The sequence below is a fragment of the Numenius arquata genome, chromosome 3 (genome assembly GCF_964106895.1).
Source record: "Numenius arquata chromosome 3, bNumArq3.hap1.1, whole genome shotgun sequence".
Classification (NCBI taxonomy): domain Eukaryota; kingdom Metazoa; phylum Chordata; class Aves; order Charadriiformes; family Scolopacidae; genus Numenius; species Numenius arquata.
The window spans coordinates 70,553,156-70,578,790 of record NC_133578.1 but is presented as its reverse complement, the minus strand read 5'-3'; the positions used below and the strand labels follow the sequence as shown (position 1 = coordinate 70,578,790).

Genomic DNA, 25,635 nt, shown 5'->3' with positions numbered 1-25,635 from the left:
TTGCTGGTTGGCATTTTCTTTTTTTTTTTTTAAAATTTAGGAACCTTTTTAGATCATTTTTCCCCTCTCTTCAAAACCTAAAGGATTTCTTTGCATAGATTACTCCAAAGGAAAAAAAAAAAACCCAAACAAAAATTGCAATAGCAGAACACAAAGCTGAATTTTTTCACTGAATTTCACTGAATTTTTTTTTTTAGAGTTGGAAGGGACCATATAGATCATCTAGTCCAACTCCCCTGCTGAAGCAGGATTGCTTAGAGAATGATGCTAATGCATGTTATTTCAGTAACTGTCAAGAGAAGTTTTGTACTGCAAATGCATAGTTTCTAAGACCATCTAGTACCAGCTGTTTGAACTGATGTAGCTGATTGTGCACACATGTATAGGACATGAGAATTCATACACTTTTTTCAAAGTTATGAAAACACATTTTCTTAGGAGAAATAAGATGTATCAATGTGGAGCATTGGAAGAAGGAATCATAGAATGGTTAGAGTTGGAAGGGACCTTAAAGATAGAGTTCCAACACCCTGCCATGGGCAGGGACACCTCCCGCTAGAGCAGGTTGCTCAAAGCCCCATCCAGCCTGGCCTTGAACACCTCCAGGGATGGGGCATCCACAGCTTCCCTGGGCAACCTGTTCCAGTGCTTCACCACCCTCACAGTAAAGAATTTATTCCTACTACCTAATTTAAATCTCCCCTCTTTCAGTTTAAAACCATTACCCCTCATCCTATCGCTACACTCACTGATCAAGAGTTCCTCCCCATCTCTCCTGTAGGCCCCCTGTAGGGACTTGAAGGCTGGCTTAATGGATTGAAACTTCATACCGCTATCATGCAAAACATGCGGATTTTTTTCTTACATGTATCAAATCTAGATCTTGCAACTCATTAAAAGAGCAAACAAAATTGGACTGAAACAGTTAACTTTTCTGTCAAGGTGGGACACAGCTACTTAATTGGAGCACCACATGGCCACAGACTACTCCGTCTTCTGTCAGAGGGACATCTGGCCCATGGCCAAACCAAACCCTTCTGACCATGGATGGCTGTGCTCTTAGTCAAGAGGGAATTTTTTTTTTTTTAATTAATTCATGTGACCTGCAACATCCAGTCATATGACATTGTCACACAAGGGTGCACCCAAACAGCCTCTGTGTGATTTGACAAGGACACGCTTTTTTCCAGCCCCGAAAGGGTATCTGGAACAATTTAAGGATTTATAGGACTTCAGGGCAGAGTAGCAAAAAAGCAGCACAAACGCATACTGATACATTCAGCCTCCATAGAGTAGGCATTAAGGAAAGATGGCATAAAAAAAAAGAGCTGGATAAATATTACAGAAGGTTGAATTCACTTCTGATTCACTTATTCATCTGCCAGCCATCTCTTTTGGTTTCAACTTATCAAGTTTCTTTCTATATGGTTAATATAAACTTCATATTTCTAAATGAAAACCTGTTATGACTTATGAAACTCGTCATATTGTGTGATTTAAGATGTGAGCAGAAATAGAGATTTGGCCAATTCCATCATAAATATTTTTAAAAGATATTTATATACTTCGTTTTGTCACAGCAGTTCTAGCAGCTGGTATCCAGTCTTTGCCCTCTGAGCCCTAGAGGGCAGAAATCCTCTCCGAGCTCTCTCAACCTTAATTGAGTCCTTTGCTTTAAATCTTTAAAATACTCTCTAAAATTGTTCTAAAGCCATTTTGTATGTACAAAAAGTTTCTCTAGCCTGTGACAGCAGTCTCTTAAATTTACTGTGGTATATAGAGGCCCTGCAATGTATGCAATATTTCAAAGTATAGCGCTCTATTCATCTAAGACATGTCAACTAAAGGCACTGAGATCATGGGGTTAGCACGAAGAATTACCATTTCAGGTAGGAAATAAAAAAAAATCCGTTCTATTTAAAATATAGACAACCTGAGCATAAATACAGTTAAATTATTTCTTACTTAATATATTGAATTCACCAGAAATAACAGAGCTAGCTATTCTTCAGCTAATGTTTCTCCAGGGACTTGTCCTCCTTTATTTGTGCCAAAAATCAGTGTGCTCCTTGTGCAGAAATGCTTGCCTTAGAAAATCGTTCTACAAAATGCTTTCTTCAGCTTTGGAAGACCATTTTAGAGATGTTTGCTGACCAGATTAGAGTTTTAAGTTCCCATTTGAACACTGCTAGCATAAAATGACGTTCATTTTCTTTCACCTTCCTCTGCCCAACGAAATCCTCAATTGGTTGAAGTGTCAAAGCAACACATACCTTTCAATAAACAAACAGCCAGAGGACAGTGTCCACACACTGGGACAGTTTAATGTCCTGTTTAATGATAGTTTATAACTTTTCCCACCAGAACTCAACAAAGCTAATGATTTTTGCTGGCCCTCAGCTCAGTACCTTAAAGAATTTGATAATTATTGTGTATAGAGAATTAAGGACCTGAGCAAAAGCTCCATTATTTCTCTAGTAATTTCACAGATGAGTAAAGATACCTACCAAAGCATCAGAAGATTAAGGTTTTTGTTCTCTTGGCTGTCCAAGGAGGTGGGTTTCCTGACAAGAGAAAAAATGGTATTTTTACTAAATTTCAAAGACTTTCAAATAAAAACAATGTAAATCAAAACTATAATTAATAGAAACTTAATAAGCAACAAAAAGCTTTAGATAGCATTTGTAATGTTTAAGTTACTAGAATTTATGGAAAAATAATATATTACAAACTATTGGTTATGAGGTTTTACAGTTGTTTAATAGGGAATAGTTTGTCCAAATTTAACTAGCTAAGCTAAGGCTTTTTAGATTACTAACACAAATTAAACGTTTTAAAATGAGAATTTAGGTGTCCTTAAAGTCTTTCCTACAATTCTAAAAGGAAACTTTCTAGGTTGTAGCCTCCCTGTTTTTATTGGTTATATTAAGATAACTTAAGTGAGATTAAAATCTTATTTGATTTATTTACCTTTGCAAATGAAGACCGTTTTAAGGGTTACACATCCTCTGCCTCTGACGAAAGCGACCTCAATTAGTCAAGTCAGAAAGTCTTTAAAAGCTTTGTGTTTATTGCTTCCAGCACGGAGCGAGGTGGTCATTAACGTACCAAAATTCTCATAAAAATTCCAAAGTTGCACTAGTGAAAAAACGCTCAACAAGATGAAAACTAGTCACATCTTTTTCAGAAAATTCAGTAGCTATTTTAAACCATTTTTAACAAAAATATTTTGATTTAATGTGGCACTCAAGCAGATCCATACCATTTGGATACTTTAAACAGCATTTATACCTACTGTAAGTATATATATACATTTAGGTTTATACCATGTTTTTAAAGAAGTCGCGCAACGTTTAATATGAGCCTTTTATGCTGAGAACTGTTAAACGTATTTCTCCCTGTTTACTACTATTTATGAAGTTTTATTATAAGATAAAGCATAAAATTAATCTCACACACACTGATTTTCTTTCAAAAGTTTATTTAGTATCAAGCAAGGGTAAAACTTTGCTTAACACTACAGAACATTTCAAGACTTGAGTTACAAAATACCACATTATTTGCATTTGTAATTTGCTTCCCTTTTTACGCATGTTTGCAAAGAGAAAAACTAGCAAATGGCTGAAAATAAAAACTAAAAACTAAATTGTTGAAAACCTTTAAAATAAAAGGTTACGCTTATGTTAAAAGAATGGACTAACATATTTAGTAAACCTATTTTTTGTTTAACACTAGTTAATCAAAGGTTATTTTTTTTGATCACCTATTTTTTCAAATACAGTTTGGAAATAACAAAGTTTCTTGTTTTACATATCTTGCTGTCCCGGTTGTTCTTTCAACAAAATATTTTAAGTTCAGTCCATCCATTCAGATTTTTAAGCGCTTTGATTTAATAAAAAGGGATTGTTCATAGAAAAAATTACTTTGAACAGTATACAGGACTGGTGGAGATTGGATATTTCACAACATCAGACAGTACAATCAGTATCTGGCATATGGCTGGTCTCTGTAGACTCCTTTTGTTGTCCTTGCAGAAGGTGCCTTGTGTCTTGAGTTGGTCCATTCTTCTTGCCCTATAAGAAGGGAAAAATATAGTTAGACCCCTTCCAGTTCTCAGATGCTATATTTATTTTTTCCTTATTTAATTGTGAATTAGATAGTGACATTTTATTTTCTGAAACCAAGGTGTACAAAATGAAGACTAATGCTTGAACAAAAAAATATCTGGGTACAAAACATCTATGAGTTATGACCCCACAATGGTTTTTCAACATGTAACAGCAGGCAGCGTGACAGGATAATGGCAAAAATATTTAGGGCTCTGGCATTCAACTGGACCTGCTTGTTGCAAGTGCACAGAAATGCCAGCTATTGTAGCAGACCTACGAATTATGCTTGGATGAAGTGAATGGAGAGTATGAATTATGTATAAGCAAATAAGCTACCCTCAGAAATAAGTTTCTTTGCATCAGTACCAACTTAGGCTTAATTCAAATATGCAATCCAATACTGAAAAGCCTCAAGTATCACTACAAACACCTGTGGCTTCTAATAATCTAGGGGAAATATTCGACTTCACTGTAAACATGCACTTCCTTTAAAATGCAAGAAATAGGAAGGCAAATTAAAAAAAAAAGGGGCAAGGGATATTGCTTGTTTGAATTTTGACAATAAAATAAGTTTTTGAAAAACTTGTGCTGTATTTAATGTTTCATAATCCTACCACATCTTAGCAGTAATAAATGTTAACAAAAAGTAGCAAAGTATTGTCTTAATAAATGAGAATCAGACCTATTGTGCCACGCATTTACAACAGAAGAGAAGACACAGGACCAAATGCAGCACATAATGCAATGGTACTTAGGGACAGTTTAAGCAAGTAAACAAACCAGATACTAACCCGAGAGGAAAAAAAAACCAACAAAAACAACAGAAGCCAAAAAGCAAATACACCTGAAAACAGTGTATTGCTTCCAGGTCTGCTTTTGGAGAATTGCCCTGCCCTAAGCAGACAGGTCTCCAAGTGAACCCAGTGTAATCCAGAAACTAAGGACGGAATCCAAATGACCAGGTATAGTAATATAAAATGTACTCATCACTTTATCTTTTTAGTCAATTAAAAAATAAAAGTAAACAGTCAAAGAACCCCAGACTTTACTGTTTGAGGAAGTCACTGTGCCATTTCGATATCTGAAATTAGGTGATGAGAATCCTGTAAGTCAAGGGTCCAATTTCACAAAGTCTTTGTAAGTCTCATCCTCGCTACTTTATTTTTAAAAAAAATTAGGTGGTTGCCTGAAGACAACAAGGTAAAAGGAACAACTTCAGATTTGGTGTAAAGCTGAAAGAATTAAACTTGTACCTCAGGCAAGTTCCACAGGAATCGGATAACAGAATAACACGCGTGAGAAACAGCTTCTTGTGCTGCTTCATCACGGAGAACACAAGGCTTATATTAAGCAAGGAAAAGAACCCCAGCCTAACAGTAAAGGCAGCTGGCTGAGGGGTAAGAATTAAAGAATATCCTAGATTTAAGCACCGCCTGCGAGTAACCATTTAAACGTAAAAAGTAGTCACGGTTAAGGGGAATACTTGGTCTTTTTGAAGCAATTGGCCAAATCAGTAGGGTAAAGGGTCACCTTTATCAGTTTTCATTCTGTTGCCATTCAGGGCTCTGAATCCTAAAAAAACCCCACCCATTATTCTTCCTATATCCTCTGGATTGGCACTTGAGCTTCTCAAAAGAGGAAAAGTTCAGGTACTTCCTAGGAAACTGTTTCCTCCTGGCCATCACTAGGCAACTATCCTGGGGTGTATTAAAAAGAGCATGGCCAGCAGGTCAAGGGAGGTCATCCTGCCTTTTACTTGCCCTGATGAGGCCACTTGAGTACTGTGTCCAGTTCTGGGCACCCAGTTCAAGAAGGACAGGGAACTACTAGAGAGAGTCCAGTGGAGGGCTACAAAGATGATTAAGGGAAGGATCACCTCTACTACGAGGAAAGGCTGAGAGACCTGGGTCTGTTTGTTTAGCCTGAAGAAGAGAAGACAGAGCAGATCTCATCAATGCTTATCGGTATCTAAAGGGTGAGTGCAAAGAGGATGGGGTCAGGCTCTTCTCAGTGGTCCCCTGTGACCGGCCAAGGGGCAATAGACACAAAGCAGAACACAGGAAATTCCACCTCAACACGAGGAAAAACTTCTTTACTTTGAGGGTGGCAGAGCCCTGGAACAGGCTGCCCAGAGAGAGTGTGGTGTCTCCTTCTCTGGAGACATTCAAAACCCACCTGGATGTGTTCCTGTCCAGCCTGTTCTGGGTGACCCTGCAGCGGGGTTGGACTAGATGATCTCTAAAGTCCCTTCCAACCCCTACCATTCTGTGGTCTGCTCACCATGCAGTCTTACGACTTTTCGTTCAAGGCACCTAATGTTCTTTACATATTATAAGGATGATTATTAGCATTTAACTCCGCACTTAAGGATGTACTTGAGGGTCAGCTAGTTAAGGAATAAAGTGTATAACAATTTGTAAGTGCAAAAACTTCAGTGGCTGTAACCCATAATCATTCTTCAAGGTATTTATAGTCTCTCTCTCAACTTGAGTAAATAGATCCCTTAATATTCTGAGTGGCTGTGCTTTGATAAATGGAAAACCAATTTTAAATGCAAAAGCATTTAAATGCAAAAGCATATTTTCAGCCTTAAATACTGCAATCCACATTTTTCCCCATCAGTCAACTCTGTCTACATTAAGCAGTTGCACATATTCCCCCCCCCCAATCAATTTTGCATTCATGAAATAGTCTCAGAAATATCAGGCTTATAATGGCAAAGGGTATATTTTAATGCTGAAATAAAGATTTAAGCTACATATCTATCAAGACCAATTGAAAGTGCTGGGGGACAGAGGAATTTCAAGTGACCTCTTCTTTTGATGAGCTGACTTTTTCCTTAAGCAAAATAATTAGTTTAAGCAGACGACACTGAGCAAACTTCTGTATTAGGTGCATTTATCACAACAACTTAGTTGAGGTCATTTTACTTTTCATCAGGAAATGCTTCCTGCTGAAACTCCAAATGGAGTTCAAGAAATACACCATGGAAAATTTTAAGTAGAGCTCTAAAAATCACTGAAGCATCCATTCCACAGGATTACAACTCTTTTTACACTAGTTATTAGCAATCAAATGTTTGATATTTGAGTGATCTAGATTATATTCTTGTGATCTCTAGCCAGAGATTTAACATTTATGCCTTAAGCAAAGGTGCCTTTTAACATGCTTTATATTTCTAATCCGTAACAGATTTCTTTAATTAAACCTGTCACTACCACACTTCTAGCTTAAAAAAATGTGATCTTTACCACTGGCATATGTTTTTTGCTTCATTAAGCATTGTTTTGTCTCCATATGAGTAACCCACTGCCCTCTTGTCTATTAGCTACCTAAAGTACTTTCATAACCTTTACATAATGACTCCCTGCTTGACTTCACAAGACTGACGCATGAAAATGAGCCAACACAAAAAGACCATACAAGTCTAAGATGCACTCAATTAGGCCCTGATTCAGCTGAGAACTTCAGCATATTTTTACCTTGTACCAACTTTCAAGACCAGTTGTGCCACACTAGAAGCATTTGCTTCCAGCTGCAAACAGCTCCTGAAAAGAGGTCCTACACCCCCATTTTTCCCCTCTCAAATCTCATTGAATGTGATGTGAGAAGAGTATCTGAAGCATGATTTACATATTTCTTATTATTTCTATGACATTATTTTCACATGACTATGTTAGCTAATAGACCACAGAAACCTCCTTTGGTACTTTCCTCAATAACCACATAAGGAGCTCTGTGACAGTGCAGAATCCCTGAACAGCTGTTAACCCACTGCAGAGCTGAAGCTTGCCTTTATGGAATTTCTTCTTTGATTATTTTTTCCAAGATCCTACTTCTGTAGTAAGTCAGCTCATAAAGGTACTCACCGTAAGAGTCATATGTTTCTTCACTCAGTCCATGGCCATAGTCGTAGTAATCTGCTCCGCTGTACGGGAGAAGGAAAGTAGGAAGAACAACAAGAAATAAAGTAGTTATATTTTACAAAGCAATGGTTATCATTACACATTCTACCTCTGAAAAGAAGAAAGCTTGAAGGATATACACATGCCCTAAGGTAACAAAGGTGAGCATCGTGTGACATAGTTTATCTTCTAATTAATGAACAAACAGGACCTAAGCTAAGTTGTATTTAATTTAGGGTTTTTTTTCCCAGTACTGAGCCCCTGGTCCACAATGTAAATGCGGATGTGGGAATTTTATATTTAAAACTATACTTATAGTTGGCAAGGCTGAATATCTTACAAGTGCCAGTGAAAGAACTGGAGGTTCAGGTACTGAACCAACCATTTGTCATATAAACTTCATTACCTACTGCTGCCCAGTATTTTGCCTTTGCATCTTTGAATTCACTGATAAAAATAAGCAACTTGCTGATCAGAGGGTTATATAGTTGCTATACGTGTAGGTTCCAGTGTCTTCAAAGTAAGACAAGTGTGCGCATATGTAAATGCTATCATTTTAATAGGAAGACAAGAAACAACAATAGTAGCCAAATTAAAAACAGAAATCTGCAATTGTTAGGATTCAAAAGTATGTAGCAATACCATAACCATGGCCTAAACGAGTCCTGCATTTCGTAACAGCGTTTCTATTTGTATTAAGACCCCTGAATGGAATCTGAAGGACAAGCCTTATTGCATACTAATTTTCCATTAGGCTTTCATATTTCATGTAACTATGTACAGTCTTTTACATAGCTGACAGAACTGAAGTATAGAGACTTTTGTAGCACATCAAAAGCAAGTCCTTTAATTGTTTCTTTCCCCTTTTTTTTCTAACCACAACCAGACCCAGAGCTGACGATATTTGGAAAATTCTCTACAAACTGACAAGACCAAGTCTTTACCTTCTAAGTGAGAAGGAAACCACTAATAAATGATCACTAACAAGTATTTTCTAATATTGACAAAATGTTTCTAACATTAGATTGATTGCTAACAAAATAAAAACCAGAGAGAAAAAACAATTTACAGCCTTAACGTGAATTAGCAGGTAAAGCATTTATATAAAATAATACATCACAATTACTTCTAAACTGACACAAGACAACAATCCCTTGTAGTGTTTGAGTTGATTTTTTTTTTTTTAAAACTAAAACATCCTAAATACCACAAAATAATTCAGGTCAGAAATAATAAGTTCTGGTGTGTGCAAATGCTTATGTAAGAAGTGTGGATGAGTATTATTTACTGCTAGTATAAGCCTTTCTAACCAAAAACTTAACTGGAATGCACTATGAATACCCACAAAGAAGTATCTGTATAGAACCAAAATGTTATTTGTGGTTTGTCAGTCCATGTGATGAGGACCCCAGAATAACAATGGCAAAGTTTGGAGCATAAGAAGCAACATAATTTTTCCCTGCAGCAGCCAGTGATGAAATAGTCTTTATTCTGACAACCAACTTAGAACTGACATTCACTATCCTTCCACACAGTATTTGATTATTTATTTTAAGGCTGTCATTAAGTTTAGAAGCCTATAGCAGCTGAGCCCTATCCCCGTATCTGTCTGTCCTGTCAGAATGACTTTTGCAGGGTTTTATTTCATAACCTAAAATATCTAATAAACAAAAAAATGACTCATTTTACAGCATGTAAACTGCAAAGCAAATAAACATCAGAAAGGAAAAATCTTTTACTTATTCTGAAAGTATATCATGACCCATCTTTATTAATGGACAAACCCTTCAAAGTCAATAATCCTTCCAAAAAGCACAAGCTATAATGTGAAGTAATGTTGCCTGGTGCAATTCAATATTCTCTACTCTGACCAATTTCATTTGTGCTCCATGAACATCAGCAACATTTCCTCAATTCAAATGTACATAAACAAATGCAAAACTTCAGTGAGACAACTTAAAGGCTATGACCCAAAGCAAAGGGTACATACAGACAGCTGTAAGGAGTTCTGGGTAAAAAACAAAACATTTTAAAATACTTTTTTTTTTTTTGTTTCCCCTGTAACAGTCTGCATAGCCCATGGAGTTCACAGTAAAAAAAAAAGTTAAAAAATCAAGATAACAGAGGTTTTTGGGGAGGAAATACAGAAAAATCTAATACTGCATATGAAGTTACAGCTTACAGAACTGGCTTTTTTCCAAAGCCATCACCTGCTAAAAGGAAGCCTCAAAGGAATCTGCAATATCAAACTGCCTTGTAAAATGTACATTTTAATCCATTAACTGAGATAGTAGAGGTCAATTTTATTGTGGGGAATTAAGTAGCTCCATTAAATAATTCTTCCTCTGGACAGAAGGTGTGATATCAAGGATGCTTTTAAAACAAAAATTGACATATATGTATTTCTTTATAGATGTTCTCTGGCATCTTGGCATTCTGACTGAAGACTATTCAAGCTCTGGGTTTCCCTTTAACAGATTTATTCTGGAAGGGAAACCCTTTTCTTCCTATTCCTTTCATTACCTCTTGTAGAAAGGAGAGCAAAACCACAAAACAGGTTCGTTCTTTACCTCATGTGTCTCCCTCCTTTCAGAACAAGGAAAAAACATACCATGGATTCCTTCATTCTTAACCCAGCAAGACTAAACCTGGGATTTGCTTTGGGTACATTTGTTTTCAATTGCGAAATGTCTTCTTGGGGTCATTTTCATCCGTCTTCTTAATTTTTCCTTACTTCTCCGGTTGTCTGCAAGCACTTTCTGCAGATAGGGTGAGTACCTGGAAATTCTGCGGTGTCTGCTTTGTAGATGGATAATTCCATTGCATGATAGTGAGGTGAGTTGTCAAGTATTTTCCTAACCATAAACAGCACAAATGCCATCAGCACTGGAGTATCAGCTGTGAATCAGGTCTTTTGTACATGTAGAGCCCTTGCTTATATCTACTCATTTAACTGCTTTTGTATTCCCATTCCAGCACAATGTCTTTAGGCTGACAAGAAAGAAGCAGAGATGGCAAAGAAAAACATTGCTTTGATTTTCCCAAGACAACATAAAAACCTGGAACCACCCAAAGACACAGAAGGATTAGGAAACAACAATAAACTTAACGAGCATGTCAGTTCTAATTGCTGAGGGCTGAGCATTAATTCTCCAATGCTTAGAGGAAGTGTGAAGCGAGGCTTAAGTTTACATAAGGCCAGGAGGAAGTGCCTGTTTTCTCAGTTCCAGAAACTGCCTGAGACAGAGAAGAGCAACCTCACGTTTTAGCACTGCATCACTGACGAAGCAAAGCCTTACAGAAGGTTTGTTTATTTAAGTAAAACAGAGGACTGGGAAGCTTCCTACCATTTTTATAGAACCACTGTGCTGCAAGAAGTGTCTTGAAATATGTTGAAAACCTCTAAATTAAAGTAAGACTTCAAAGGTCTTATGGAATATGACCTGAATTTCCCAGGTTTTTCCGCTAGGCTGATTGTTTCTGAAAATATCTTGATGAACCATAATAGAAGAAAAAATCTATTAAAAAAATAGCAGTAACTGCTCTTGAAATGATGTTTAAGACTTAAGGAACTCTTACCTTTTATACTATATTTACTATTACCTAATTCTGCATAGAGATGTTGGGATATTCTCTTGGGACAGATGGCAGACTTTCAACCTCACACTCATGAAGATATCAGAATAGGTCATTAGGCTATTTTCGGGACAAATCCTAGCACAGGCACCCCAACCACACAGTGTAGGTTTTCTACAGTATTTCCAAAAATGCATAAAGGTAGCCAAAAATACACTGTGATTAATCAATGTGATTATCACAGTCCTTTAGATTTGATATAGGCATCTTTAGAATCAGCATTACGCCATTTCTGTGTTTGAAACAGAAGTAGTATGGCAGGGAGCCTCGTAACGATCACTGTAGTGAAGCTTCTCATATCTTCAGAGTTACCCTGAACATTGAGTTGACTATCTGTTCTTAATGCTTCTGTGGTTCACTACAACACACATTCTGTAACCCAGCTAACAGCAGGATAACATAAAACCAGGATAAAAAGAGGAGATCCACAGTTTTTCTTCCATCTCGCAGACAGATTTTTATTTAACACCCAATTCTGCCACTTCTTAGAAGAAGCTTTTGGTGGATACTCTCATCCCCGCATCTCAGTTAGTGTCTTTAAAACAGATAATGATCTCAGAAAACAACTGAGACCTATAAGTAAAAGCTTAATAAAATACAGAAAAATGATGCAGTCTTCCTTAAGTTATATCCCATTGTACTCTCATATGGATAATACAAATAGCAAATCTATTACCTATAATCCTAAAAGACAATTACAGCGCCCCCTGAAGGATTCCCTTAGCTATCACTCTTTAGACATTACTTTTTAAAAAGACAGAAGTGGTGATAAATTTCACTTCTGAAGCACAGCAAAATGCCCACAGAGGTATCTGCATTCTGGTGCTACCTAACAGGCAGAGAACTACACAGATTTCCCTGAAGCTAATGGTTTCACGACCTGAAGCGTCCAGTTACTGCTGTCTGTGAACTCATTCAGCATCCCCCACCCCATGTCCCATCTCTCAAAACAGGAAAGGTAAATGGCAAGTAGCAGAGGTGACTGAAGCACACAATACAAACAAAGCTTCTTCCCAGGAAGAACAGCAGGCAGCTATAGCTTTACCTTGAAACTAGGAATAGAATACGGCAACAATCAATTCCTAAATATGAAAAATGCAAAGTAAAAATCAAAGATTTGCTACATCAAACAAGAAAGCACCAGCAGAAAAAAAAAATTAAAAACTCACACGGCCTAAATACCAGCATCTTGATTCAGGCTGTGAATTAGAACCAAGCCCCTGCCATCCCCACAACACATTTGTCTGGTTGGCAAAGCAGTTTGAGCAAAGTGAACTAGACTTATCAGAGGAAAATAAACTGGGAGTCAAACTATCCAAGTGTGCACCAAGCGTATTCCAGCTGCTAAATGGAGAACAGAGATGCGAACCAACACAAACATTAACATTGGAAAAGGATGCATTTTATCCCTTTTCCCTCTAAACAGACCAGACGACTCAGGACAGTGGAAGCAGCAGAGAATAACAAAGACCTGACAGGAATCGGTGAAAATCTTTAGACTATCCACTGCAATACTGTAAAGAGCTGTGGGTATTATTCCATCTAATTCTTGGTTATCCCTCGAGTCCTGCATAAGATGTTGGTAGAGATCCAAGATGACATTACTTGTCACTGACTGGAGTACAAGACAGCACTGCCTCCAATTCACCATCAGTCACAAAAACTGCACAGACAGTACGTCACCATTCTGCCACTAGAAACACTATTAAGATATACACCACACTTCCTTGTCTTTCTAATTTATTGAAGGAATAGGGCAACTTTCATCAGTTTCCTATAAATTTGATGCCCTTACTCAGCAATTGAAATTGAAGAGCATTTGAGAGAAAAAAAATATCATTCCATCCCAGTTTTATATGATTATAATTCTAAAATAATAAGAGTGCCATCAAGGAATGTATTTAGTTAAAGAAAGATTATACTTAACTGTTTTCAGGGCTCCATAATCATGAGCATCTGACAGATCTTAGAAGTACTACCATGTTTGAGATCTTTCCAGGGCTTCTCCAATGCCCCTCACGCAGGCAAGGTTCCAGCATTGCCTCTCCACATACGAAAAGGCAGATCTGCCTCTTGACTTAAAGATAATTCAATCCACTTCCCTGCTAAGGCTTGTTTGCTGGCCTTATGTGGGCTCTTCTACTTTTATTAACATGTATGTTCCAAGCACATGGCACCTGACACACCACAATAAACCTCAAATTCTGATGGTTACTAAACTGTATTTTTCATTGACTATCAACTGAATGATGCCAAAATTACGCTTAAAAGCGCGATGTACAGCTCCTAGCATTTCTTCTAAAATAAAATACAAGCAGGAGAAACAAGGCCCATTTAAAGTTTTCCTGAAACCATCCCCCTTTCCTGAAATTGCTCAATTAAATACATATTTCCTCATCAACAGAAAGAGGCAAGATTTTTCTTCCCTTGAAAGCAACCAAGTGCTACTACACAGTCGAAGAGAAAAAATTGCAATTTGCAATTACCACTAGCAAGCAAACATTGTATGTTGACTGGCAACAGGCAAAATAGTGTTGAATTGTCATCTACAAAAAGATGTTTTGTGACAAAAATATGTTCTGAACTGCTGAAACCTGATTTCTCATGCCTCTCTCGTTCAACTCCGACACTGGCTTCCAAGAAAGTGTGAGTTTCCAGTGAAGTTCTTTCTCCACCCCACACCAGGGAAAATAAATCTTCCCTACACATATATTCTTCACTGTCTCCTACAAGCGGGAATGTACGATGCTGTCCCTTCTCCAGTCAGAGAGAGACTATGTCGTCTCTCTTCCTTATCGTGGCATCTCTTAATGAAACCAGTAGAAAGTTCATTATGCGAGACATTTGAAATGTTATTTCTAAATGAATAATAACTTGAATTTGTAAGATTTGGAAGTCTGATTATTCAGGTTCTGTCCCCAAAGGCAATATATTTAGCAGCACTGCCGCAGCATTCTGCTAAGGCCTAGCAACAGAATACTCTCCTTCCTTTTTGTTACCTCCATCATCCAAGCTTAAAGTAGCCTTTTTTTTAAAAAAAAAAAACACTAATTAAATTGAAGCCTTCATATAATTAAGGTATTCTTAAACTATGACTAATTCCAAAAGTTACCAGTAATAACTACAATATAGCTTTTAATATTTCAAAAATATTCACCGTTAATGAGTTTCTTTCTATTACAGACTCCTCAAAAGATCTTACATGACCTATCCATTCTTCATTTTCACCTGTGCAATCAGTTAAGGGAAAAATCCTAAATCCTACCAAATACTCATCCTTTTATAATTATATTGTGGCAATCAAAGCACCCAGTTTAAGATGGTGTACCATCACCTGAGTGAAATTAAACCAATCACGCAAAATGAATAATCTGATTTTAAGAAATAATTCCTTTTTTTGATTCCTCAAGTATTTAAAATTTCATGTTAATACTTTTTGTACTCCTATAACACCTTTAAGTTTTTTCCAACAGGTCTCTAAATCTTTTTTTAAAAGCATTTCCACTTGTTTAGAAAATATTGAGGCATAGCCATAGTTATTTTAATAGCTAAGCCATGAAGAAAACAAGAATTATTTTCTGTATCTAAAAAACACTTTACTAAGTGTAATTAGTACAAATTAAAAGTAATCCTAACATTTCTTAAATAGTGAAATAATCTACTAATGTCAACATGATGAGGATTCTAAAAGCTTTTTCCAATTTTACGAATGCAGCACATAATACACCTGTGTTAAGATTGTTCTCTTTAAAGATAAGTTTTTTCCACCATTACACTCGAATTGCCTTAGTTTTATTCCTATTTACTGATGTTTCAGACCAGATTTCTGTAAAACAGTTTTAAAAGGAAATTAAAGCATGTATGCTAGACTCACAGATAAAACTGTCTGTGCTATTGAGAGACTTCTGAATATTTTGTCGTATTTTAACAGGTAACAAAAAAAGGAAAACGATCAAAACCTGAAGTACTAGATCTGAAAAACTGCAGAAGATAATCTCTTTGAGAAATATGAGTAGAAATTATAGAGGAAAACACATGGTGGGGATTTTCAGTTAAAAGATACATTAGCCTGTTTATGCTAATACTTTTGAGGCTTTATTTGCACAGAATTATAGCCTCCAATAAGCTTGTACATATCAGGTGTTCATAAGTGACAACTGCAAAATACTCGCCGTTTGCACTGTACCCAGAAATCAAAGTGCTGCAGATTGATTTGATTTATTAGCCAGAGCATGAAATACAGACAGCTACTAGCATTAAAATCCAGAGCATTACATCTTGAAAAGCTAGAGTAACAGACACTGTTTTGCATACAATGCATATTTATACACCCTGGAAACGCGTGATTGCTGACAAACTTAACAATGTAAATTTAAAACACTGAGCCTCACAAACAAAATGATAGCAATTAACTTTGGAATACCAACAGCAACACCTCTGTAAGCTAATTTCGAATCTATATACTCAGCTCTTTATGAAAATCCTCCTCTTATAAACAAGAATGTCATCATCTTTTGTGCGACTACTAAGCACAGTTTCAGAATACACCCAAAATTTGAGTTCTAATGGAAAAGTGAGAAGGGTCTTGCCAAGAACTACATAATAGAAATCAGCCTCTCTCAAAACTAAGGTGCCTCTGGAGCCGCACAAAATCAGGGATTTAGAGATTTGAAGGATTTTAAAAAAAAAAAAACAATTTAGTTGCATTTAGGCATCAGTTGAACAACAGCCACTGCCAGATCTCAAGGTGGGTTGTTTTCAGTCCTCTTTTCAACCTGTATCCAGTGACATAGTTTTAAGTAACCACCACAAGCTCGGAAACACAAACTCCCCCAAACTTTTAAAACCACGGGGTATTTGTGCACAGTCTTCCCTCTTTTAAAGCAATTTTATTTCTTGAATCAGTCACTGTTGAAACAAACGCTGAAGAATGCCTCATGGCACGGCATTTGTAACGCTGCGTTTTTAACACATTTAGGAATTACTACACGGGCAGTTATCTTTTTATGCTTTTAACAACAAAATAAAGTTGAAGCATGTATTTCTCCCTTCCCAACACCTTAACTAATAAACACATAGTGAACTAGAGGCACTGAATTAACAGAAGTATACTAAAGAATTAGCCATTTCCCTCAATTCCGGGAATTGACTGGACGGCTCTAAGGTTTGCAGGCAACTTACAGGTATTTGAATTTATCCCATTTTGGTGTGATTTGGAATGGTAGCAATTATAGTTAGATGTTCAAGCAGAGCAACTGAGAAACACTATGTTTAACCTAATGGTACAATGATTGTTGCCAAGAGAAATCTAGAGCATTAAAAGGCAAATGTGGAAACCAAAAAACATTGTAGAAAAAACTGTAGAAGGCAGCAATTACCCTAAGTCCTAATCTTTCCCCTTTTATATCAGCATTTAGATTGAATTCTGCAAAAGAGTGAAGGTGAGATCACCCTGACTAAAGATTTATAGTTTTAAAACTATTTCAGATAAGTTATAATTGAAGAGAAAATGACATTACTATGTGAATGACTTATTCTTGCTTGTCCTGGTTTCAGCTGGAATGGAGCTGACTGTCTTACTGGCGGCTGGTGTAGTGTTGTGTTTTGGATTTGGGATGGGAATGGTGTTGACCGCACGCTGCTGGTTTGGGTTGTTGCTGAACACTCAAGGCCTTTTCTGCTCCTCACATCATCCCGCCAGCAAGTAGGCTGGGGGGCGCAAGAAGTTGGGCTGGGACACAGCTAGGACAGTTGACCCCAGCTCAGGAAAGGGATATCCCATACCAAATGATGTCACGTTCAGCTTATAAAGCTGGGGGAGGAGGAGGAAAGGGGTGGACATTCGGAGTGATGGCACTTTTCTTCCCAAGTATGTTAGTGTGACGGAGCCCTACTTTTCTGGAGATAGCTGAACACCTGCCTGCCCATGGGAAGTGGGGAATGAATTCCTTGTTTTGCTTTGCTTGTGTGCACAGTTTTTTCTTTACCTATTCAACTGCCTTTATCTCAACCCAGGAGTTTTTCCTCACTTTTACTCTTCTGATTCTCTTCCCTGTCCCAGCTAGGGGGAGTGAGCAAGCATCTGTGTGGTCCTAGTGACCAGCTGTAACCACAACATCACCCCTAAACAGACACAGGCATATAATTATAAAAACTATTACTTTTATAGTTGAGACTGATCTGTTGTAGGTAAAAAAGAATGAAGCTAGACAAAAGCAGGTGCTTTGTTTTGTTTTTTCCCAGGAAAAGTAATATTCAGTTTTAAATACCAGCAGACAAGCCTAAAGTTATTTGAAACTCCTGAGTGCCACGAAGCAGACAGATGGGATTCTCCACATTTTTTTTTTATAGTACAGTAACTGTGTTAGCCATTCTCTCTTGATGGTAAACTTAAAAGCACACAGTAAACCTTTAATGCTGTTGGAGAGGTAACAAACTCAGCCCCTTTTCTCGGCAACCTTGTCACATAATCTGAATTTTAGCAACAAACATCGTTCTCTGGCATGTTAACTTTCTGCAGCATCTGTCACTGCTATGAATGGTTGATCATAAGTACCTCTGTAGTCATCTCAGTGCTATTAAGCAGATGGCAGTGCTAAATCCGAATGATGTAGTACATCTCCCTGGTGGACTTTGTTTCCATACACTACCATTATTCTACAATTCCTCAGTGATAAATCTTATGTATTCTAGAGAACATTAAACAGTGAACCGACAGTGCCAATTGATTTATTAGCATCCATTTCCCTTTGCCCTATTATTGTCTTCGCAAACACTTGTGCGGATCATATATGGAGCCGCTAAGGGACAAAAGCACTTTTGCTCAATTTGAAGCATATTTCAGAGATTTGAAATAGATTTTTTTTCTTCATGCTGAAAGTGTTTTAAACTGATATGCAAATTTAAATGAAGATTGAACTAACTGCTCCTGCTTCCTCCACAATATTCTTATAATTTTCATAATAAAATTGGTCTACCATTAACATCAGGCCATTAAAACATGCACTACTTTCTGCAATAGATCCAAGTAAAAGACTTCAGTTCTAGACAGATGTGGGGAAGTCCTTTAGGAGTCAGCTAGGCTGTGTAACCATGTATATACATTGGTGAGTGGAGCTGACACATTGACATGCATCTGACATCAGAAAATATCAGCACCAGCAGTCACAGGAGAGTGGTGTTTCACACTCATAACTCACGTTCTACCATAAGATCCCAAAGAGGTTTTTAGCAAACAACTGCACATGTTAAATTACTATATATGTATAGAGAAGATATTTTATGAAAGAATTACTGACTGTGTATCACGAAGTCTGTCCTGCACAGAGTAACATTCAGCCTAGTCTTGCTGCTGTCCTTAGCTAGAATCAGAATGGTTTAGGTTAGAAAAGACCTTAGGATCACCGAGTTCCAACCCCCCTGCCGTGGGCAGGGACACCTCCCACTAGACCAGGTTGCTCAAAGCCACATCCAGCCTGGCCTTGAACACCTCCAGGGACGGGGCATGGAGTGTCAACCATAAATGATGATAGTTTTGATAGCATTCATTATTCTGTATTAAGGTAAAGCTGTCTCAGCTGCTTTAAGTGTTTGCTAGCATTTAATTTTCAGAAATTGAGAAATATTTTGTTCCAGTTTATATTGGTTAAAATATCATCTAACAATCCTCTGCAAAAACTATATGCATAATTTAGTCATATCTCTTCTAAAAATCAGTTAAAATATCTAGTAAAGCTTAGTCCAGCTCCAAGGGATAAGTGGTTTTGACAATAACAAATAATTCTGTTAAAAGACATCCTGAAGCACTATTTAGGGCTTTGCTGCATGAACAAACAACTGTGGATAAAAAAAAATATTTTAAAGGAAAACAATTTTTTTATAGGATTACAGGGCTTTAGGATGGATGAGAACTTGGAGAAAACCCTGATGTTTCTCTCCCTATTAGCACTGTGACAGGTTTTAACTAAAGCTTCAGATTGTATCCTTCCTGTGCTTGGCAGTCTCACACAACGTCAAATAAAATACCATTAAACTTTAAAACATGCATGATTTGGTAGCAGCAAGCAGTTGGGTTATAGGAAGGAGGAACTGTTTGCAGAGGTATGCAAAGTCTCAACTACCTTCATATCTGAACATATCAACCATCCTAGTCCATCTCAAATTTGGCCATTTTGAGAAATATACTAGAAACATCAACATTAAAAACAATAAAGGAGAGTCACATTGCATTTTACTGAATGGTCAAATTTGGGGGATTTCCATCTTTACCAGATGAATCCCATAAGCAAAAATTTTTAAAACAAAACAAGTATTTCAACTGTCTCCACTGTATCACACTTGTACATTGTGTGTACAATATATACTTGTGAACATTAACTGAGTTTGATGAGGCGCAGGAAGAGGGCACATACGCAAGTAATTTAATGAGCAAATCCATCATTTCTCAAATTTCCTCTTTAATATACAATATCATATCGTAACTTTCCAGAGAAATTAATATCAGAAAACATACTAGAAATACTATTACTTTTTAAGATACCTACTTTCAACTTACAAAAGGAAAGAAGAAAAGTTATTTACACGTGCTAGTCACTAAATGATGCATTTTAAACATGTGAATGCCCTCTACGCGCAAATGTATTTTCTTTCCATGCTTTATGAGGGCAAAATATCAAGAATGATATAAGGCTAAACTATGAAAACAATACAATTTTCCCTGATTTCCTTCACAGAAAGGACATTGTAATGCACCTAAATATGATAAGTATCTCTTAGTGGTTACAAAATGAGATTTTGCAATATGGGCTGTTTGATATTCAGATTAAAGATAGGAATGCTGTTCTAGGTAGCTCAGATGGCTGTTTATAGTTATTACTTTCTGCCTGCCAATACAACCCTAAAAATCTTTTTGCCAACCCAGAAAATATGCCACAAAATGAGTGTCAACACCCCATGAGAAATGTACAAGTGAATCATTTCTTGTTTTCTTTTACCATGCAGCACTTCATAATTACAGGAAAAAATGAAGTAATCATTCAGAAGATAATGAATTCAACAAAATCTAAGAGCATATGTATTGTGGAACTACAGGTAAAATACAAAGCAGAGCAATCATTTTATAAAGTATCTCTTTCCAGACTGGGCTAAGCTTCTGCACATATTAAATCTAAGAATATTATATATATTCTTATGTATTAGCCCTTTACAAGAGCAATTTCATTTCTTGGAAGACTTTTACTTCTAATTTTAGTTCAAAGGAAAAAAATTCTTAGTGAAAACCTTAACATGGAAAAAAATACCAAATCCAAGTAATGTTTAGTTTTGGCTCAGGCAAAGGACTTTGTAATTAAGTCCAAATGTTTGTGTGCAATAAACCCATTTACCAACACCAGAAGCAGTAAAACAGAACAAAATTACCAACATAAAAGTTGAGGACTATTTTAGTAATTTACTTTTTGGACAAAAATCCATTATTAGCAGCTGCTCCCTAAATGTAACATCCAACATAACCTCACATTTTGAAGGTGCTACACTGCTTAAGTCATGTTATTTTTATCAATTTTCAGTAGCTTACAAGACTCTGTAGGAGCAAAGTATCAGACAGGTGTTTTTATTCTGTTAGTTCTCAACACTTGACCTTCCCACTAAGCTTTTTCACATTAACTAAATAGCTGGGCACAGGAAAATATTCATAAAGCCCTGGAGGGAGGAGAGGGCCAAAAAAGCTGGTTAACATTCAAGGATCACCTCCTCTAAGCTCAGGAGTGATGAATTCCAACAAAGAGGAAGTCCAGCTACATCAAAAGCAGCATGGCCAGCAGGTTAAGGGAGGTGAGTCTGCTCTTCTACTCCGCTCTGGTGTGACAATACCTGAAACCCTGAGCACGGGAAAGACATGGACCTGTTGGAGTGGGTCCAGAGAAGGCCATAAAAATGAGAAGAGGGATGGAACACCTCTGCTATGAGGACAGGCTGAGAGAGCTGGAGTTCTTCAGCCTAGAGAAGTCAAGTCTCCGGGAGGACCTTATTGCAGCTTTCCAGTACCTAAAAGGGGCCTACAGGAAAGATGGGGAGGGACTCTTTATCAGGGAGTGGAGCAATAGGACAAGGGGTAATGCTTTTAAACCAAAAGAGGGGAGATTTAGGTTAGATATCAGGAAGAAATTCTTTACTGTGAGGGTGATGAGACACTGGAACAGGTTGCCCAGAGAACCTGTGGATGCCCCATCCCTGGAGGTGTTCAAGGCCAGGCTGGATGGGGCTTTGAGCAACCTGGTCTAGTGGGAGGTGTCCCTGCCCATGGCAGGGGCACTGGAACTCGATCTTGAAGGTGTCTTCCAAATCAAACTATTCTATGATTATACAACAAAATTTGAGTGTGTCAACAGAACTACTACAAACTACCACCTATTACAAGTAGTTTGTACTTCACAGCATTTTTCCCCATCATTGGAACATATTAGTATTCCTTGTAATTCATGGAGCTTCCAAACAGAAACTCCTTTGAAGAAAATTTTAATAAAATAAATTAGAAGTGCTTCAAGTTACCATTGAGAATGAAGTGGGGAAAGGAACACAAAGGGCAAGAGATTCAAAATTTGTCACAAAGACAATTCCACAAAGGAGTAAAACTAAAGGGTGTGCTACTACTTTTACAGCCAAATAAAGGTGAAATACTGGAATATAACCACATTTAAGTAGTAAGAAAATGCAATCAGCTCTGTTTCAGATTTAATACCTTTGTAAAGGTTTTTTCCTCTTCCTACCACTGCTCCCTCTGAAAATGAAACTTAATTAAGTTTTCCTAAATTTCCTGGACTTTTGAAGACTTTCTGATTTGTGATTTAGCATCACTAAAACTCTTTGAAGTTCTCATTTCTGCTTCTTCTCAACTACTCGGTAACTTTAATTTTATACTTCTAGAGACAAATATACTTACCAGAGACAAATAACACTAGGGTTTATTTTCAATAAGCCTCTTATAACATTTTTGCTGCTCATGATGAATTAAAAAAAAGTAAAACTAACTTTCCAACTGCAGAATATTTCAAATGTAGCTAGAGTAGATCTAGAGACTTACCTTTGTGCTTGAGTGCTATAGCTGTTATCATAGGAATCATAACTTTGCTCATCATAAGCAGTTCCATAACCATCATCATACTCCTGAAAGTATATAAAAGAAAGGTAGTATTAACCATAGCCACACTCCAGAAACAAAGTAGTGACGTGGTGCTAAATACGGAAGTCAATACTGTCCTGAAATGCATACATGAGATATCTATGTCATGAAATGGCAAAATCTTAGACTACTTCCATTTTGCAGGTAACACATATCTAAGACTAGTTACTTTAAAGGTATTTTGACCTATTGGCAATGTGCTTTGAAAAGATTATTTTTTTTCCAGCTACCACTGGCTCATGCAGAGACAGTACAAATGCTTCATGTCTCCAGGTACTTGAATTTGAGATGACTCAACTACTGATCTTCAAGAAAGGTCTGGAAAGCACCACAAGAATCAAAACATGTCAAATACCATGCAACTTAGGTAGCTGGCTTATTTCTGGACAATAGATTCAGTATTATATGTAGACTATGGATGGGAAAGGAATTCCCTAGAGATAAGACCAGTAAGAATGACTGTTTTACTTCTTTGATTGCCCTCTGTATACTCTTCAACTTGTGGGAGCTTAGCATCCATTAAGAAACAAAGAGTAAAGATTTCTTATTCCTCCCACATTATCCACACTATTTATGTACACACTGAAGTAACACTCTTCCCAAAATAGCACTGGATTTAAATACCAAGTTGAACAAACCACTAACTCCAGCTACAAGCCATACAGAAGTTTAAGATAAAAACAAGTGACAATGATGCTGTATTTTCCCAGAAAAGGTTGAACTACTGAAATCCAAAGAACTGTCACCAATTTGTTTCATCCAATATTAAGCCTGAGCTACACACAAAAAGTGGAAGTGGAATTCCCTTCATACCGATTCCTAGGAAATTGTAATACCCAAATCCTATCCAAATACACCAGAGACCTTAATGGATATTTAGGCATATCTTGTCCAGTTTTGCCAAATGGGAGTGACATAATGAGAAGACACTTTGAAGATATGGGGACCCAGACAAATGAAAATAAGGTATTATCTTATATACAGTATTTTCTGAATAACATTCCCAGTGTTTGATAGAGAGTAACGGTAGAGTGTCATGAAAGAACAAACTCTTTACCAGGAAAAGGAACCTTTAAGAATCTTTCAACAGTGACAGAAACCAAAACCAACTAGCAGTATCAATTAGGTAGGGATGGATTGTCCAACTCTAGTAGAAAACATCTTCAGTGATTGGAACCTGACGGCTTGCTAGACATTGTAAGGAAAGCTTTCTATAGCAGAGCCAATGACACCCTCAAAAGAACTGACAGGAAACCATGAATTTGCTAAGAGTTTTTAGCATTTTTTCCAGTCATTTGAAATTGCTTGTATGGAAAACCAGGCAATCTGCCCATCAATGTTGCCTCACCACCGCTAGATCAGAGAACATGATTGTTTCCCAGCAGTGATTAGTAGAAGGGTGTCTATGCATATTTGCCAGGACAAATGAGCGACAGCCTATTCATAGGTCTGGAAGAAGAAATGAGGATTCTTCCAACCGTCTGTTGCAAAGAGATCCATGGATAAATAGTCCCACTTGAAAAGGAAACGCATTGCTTTCTCTTTGAGTAATTCACTGTCCTGAAACTAAACATTAAAACAGTCTTAGCATCTTCTTTGCCCGTCTGATATGGATATGGGTTTTTCTTGATAAGCCACAGACTAAACCCACAAAAACATTACCTCCTGGCAGTTATTACAAGCAAGCACTTTATTACTTATTGATGCCATTCACAGACATCTGTTAACAATACAGACATTGATCAACAGCAGAAGCTGAGCCAACTTACTTGCTCTGTTCCAGAACATTTACATGACATTTGGTCTCCTCTCACAGAATCTCCCAGCTGTGAACCAGCCATCCCTACAAGGGGCTCCCAAACTTCAAACCGTGCACAGTGACAACAAATTAAAGCACAGGACTGAAATTAAGCCTTTTAACATGTTAGGAAAGCTTTGCCACTAAGTGATCACTGGAGAATTCCTAAGCAATCAGTCCTATTCTTCACGTTTATGTTAACTATTTTAACTAAAAAAATTGATCGTGAAAGAAAAGGGGAAAACAAGACCACTCCGAAGTCATTGTGTATCTATGACTTCTTCATATTTCAAGCTTGAAATATGACACTTTGACACTTTCTTTGTCTTCCAAGACCCTTAAGATGTTCAGCAGAACAAGAGGAAAATGTTGAGGAGATCAATGCTATTTAAGACTTAAGTGTTTCTAGTACTCACACTTCTCTTCCAGAGAAATTTTGCCCAGAACTCATTAATATTCACCATTTTGTGTTAATAAATTGATTACTGTAGATATTACATCCTGCATTATTATAATGTTGAAGGTGGCTCTTATAAGCTTTGAATGGAAATATATCTGGTTTGTAGTTTATGGGGGACACCTGTCACTTAGCATTAAAAAAAAAAAAATCAATCTGTGCTCTTGCAATTACTATAATCTGCTTAAATAGGTCAATTCTTTTTATTACTGTATTTACTTTTACAAACCCAAAAATTTATATTAAAACAGAGAAACTTCATGTGAAATGTGCTGCAAAAATAGAATAGGTTCAAAGAGCTGTTCTCAATGTCTTGCTCTGTTTAAAGATAAGAAATTCAAGTTCCAAAACATCTGTTTACTGTGCACTATTCCCTTGAAGTAGCAATTAGGCAGGGGCAGCTGAAGTATGTTTCAGAGCTTTCCCTTAATTAGCTCTGACACAGTATTTTATCTTAGTCATACAACATTTGAAAACTTTCTTTTATGGGGTTACAAATAAGGTTGGCCCAAGGAGAATGTTTTACATTTTAGACTAAATCCACACTACTT

At 37.0% G+C, this 25,635-nt stretch overlaps 1 protein-coding gene across 2 annotated transcripts in view; it reads right to left on the bottom strand.

The window, feature by feature from the left end:
- Positions 1-3,472: 3,472 nt before the first annotated feature.
- The window catches only part of KHDRBS3 (KH RNA binding domain containing, signal transduction associated 3), an 87,072-nt gene continuing 64,909 nt past the window's right edge, over positions 3,473-25,635 (bottom strand). For both annotated transcript variants that reach the window (XM_074145272.1, XM_074145271.1), the window contains 3 exons: positions 22,731-22,813; positions 7,979-8,037; positions 3,473-4,073 (listed from right to left, as the gene is read on the bottom strand). In XM_074145272.1, coding sequence (XP_074001373.1) covers positions 3,982-4,073; positions 7,979-8,037; positions 22,731-22,813 — 234 coding nt within the window. In that variant the 3' untranslated portion in view covers positions 3,473-3,981. The remainder of the gene's footprint in view (positions 4,074-7,978; positions 8,038-22,730; positions 22,814-25,635) is intronic.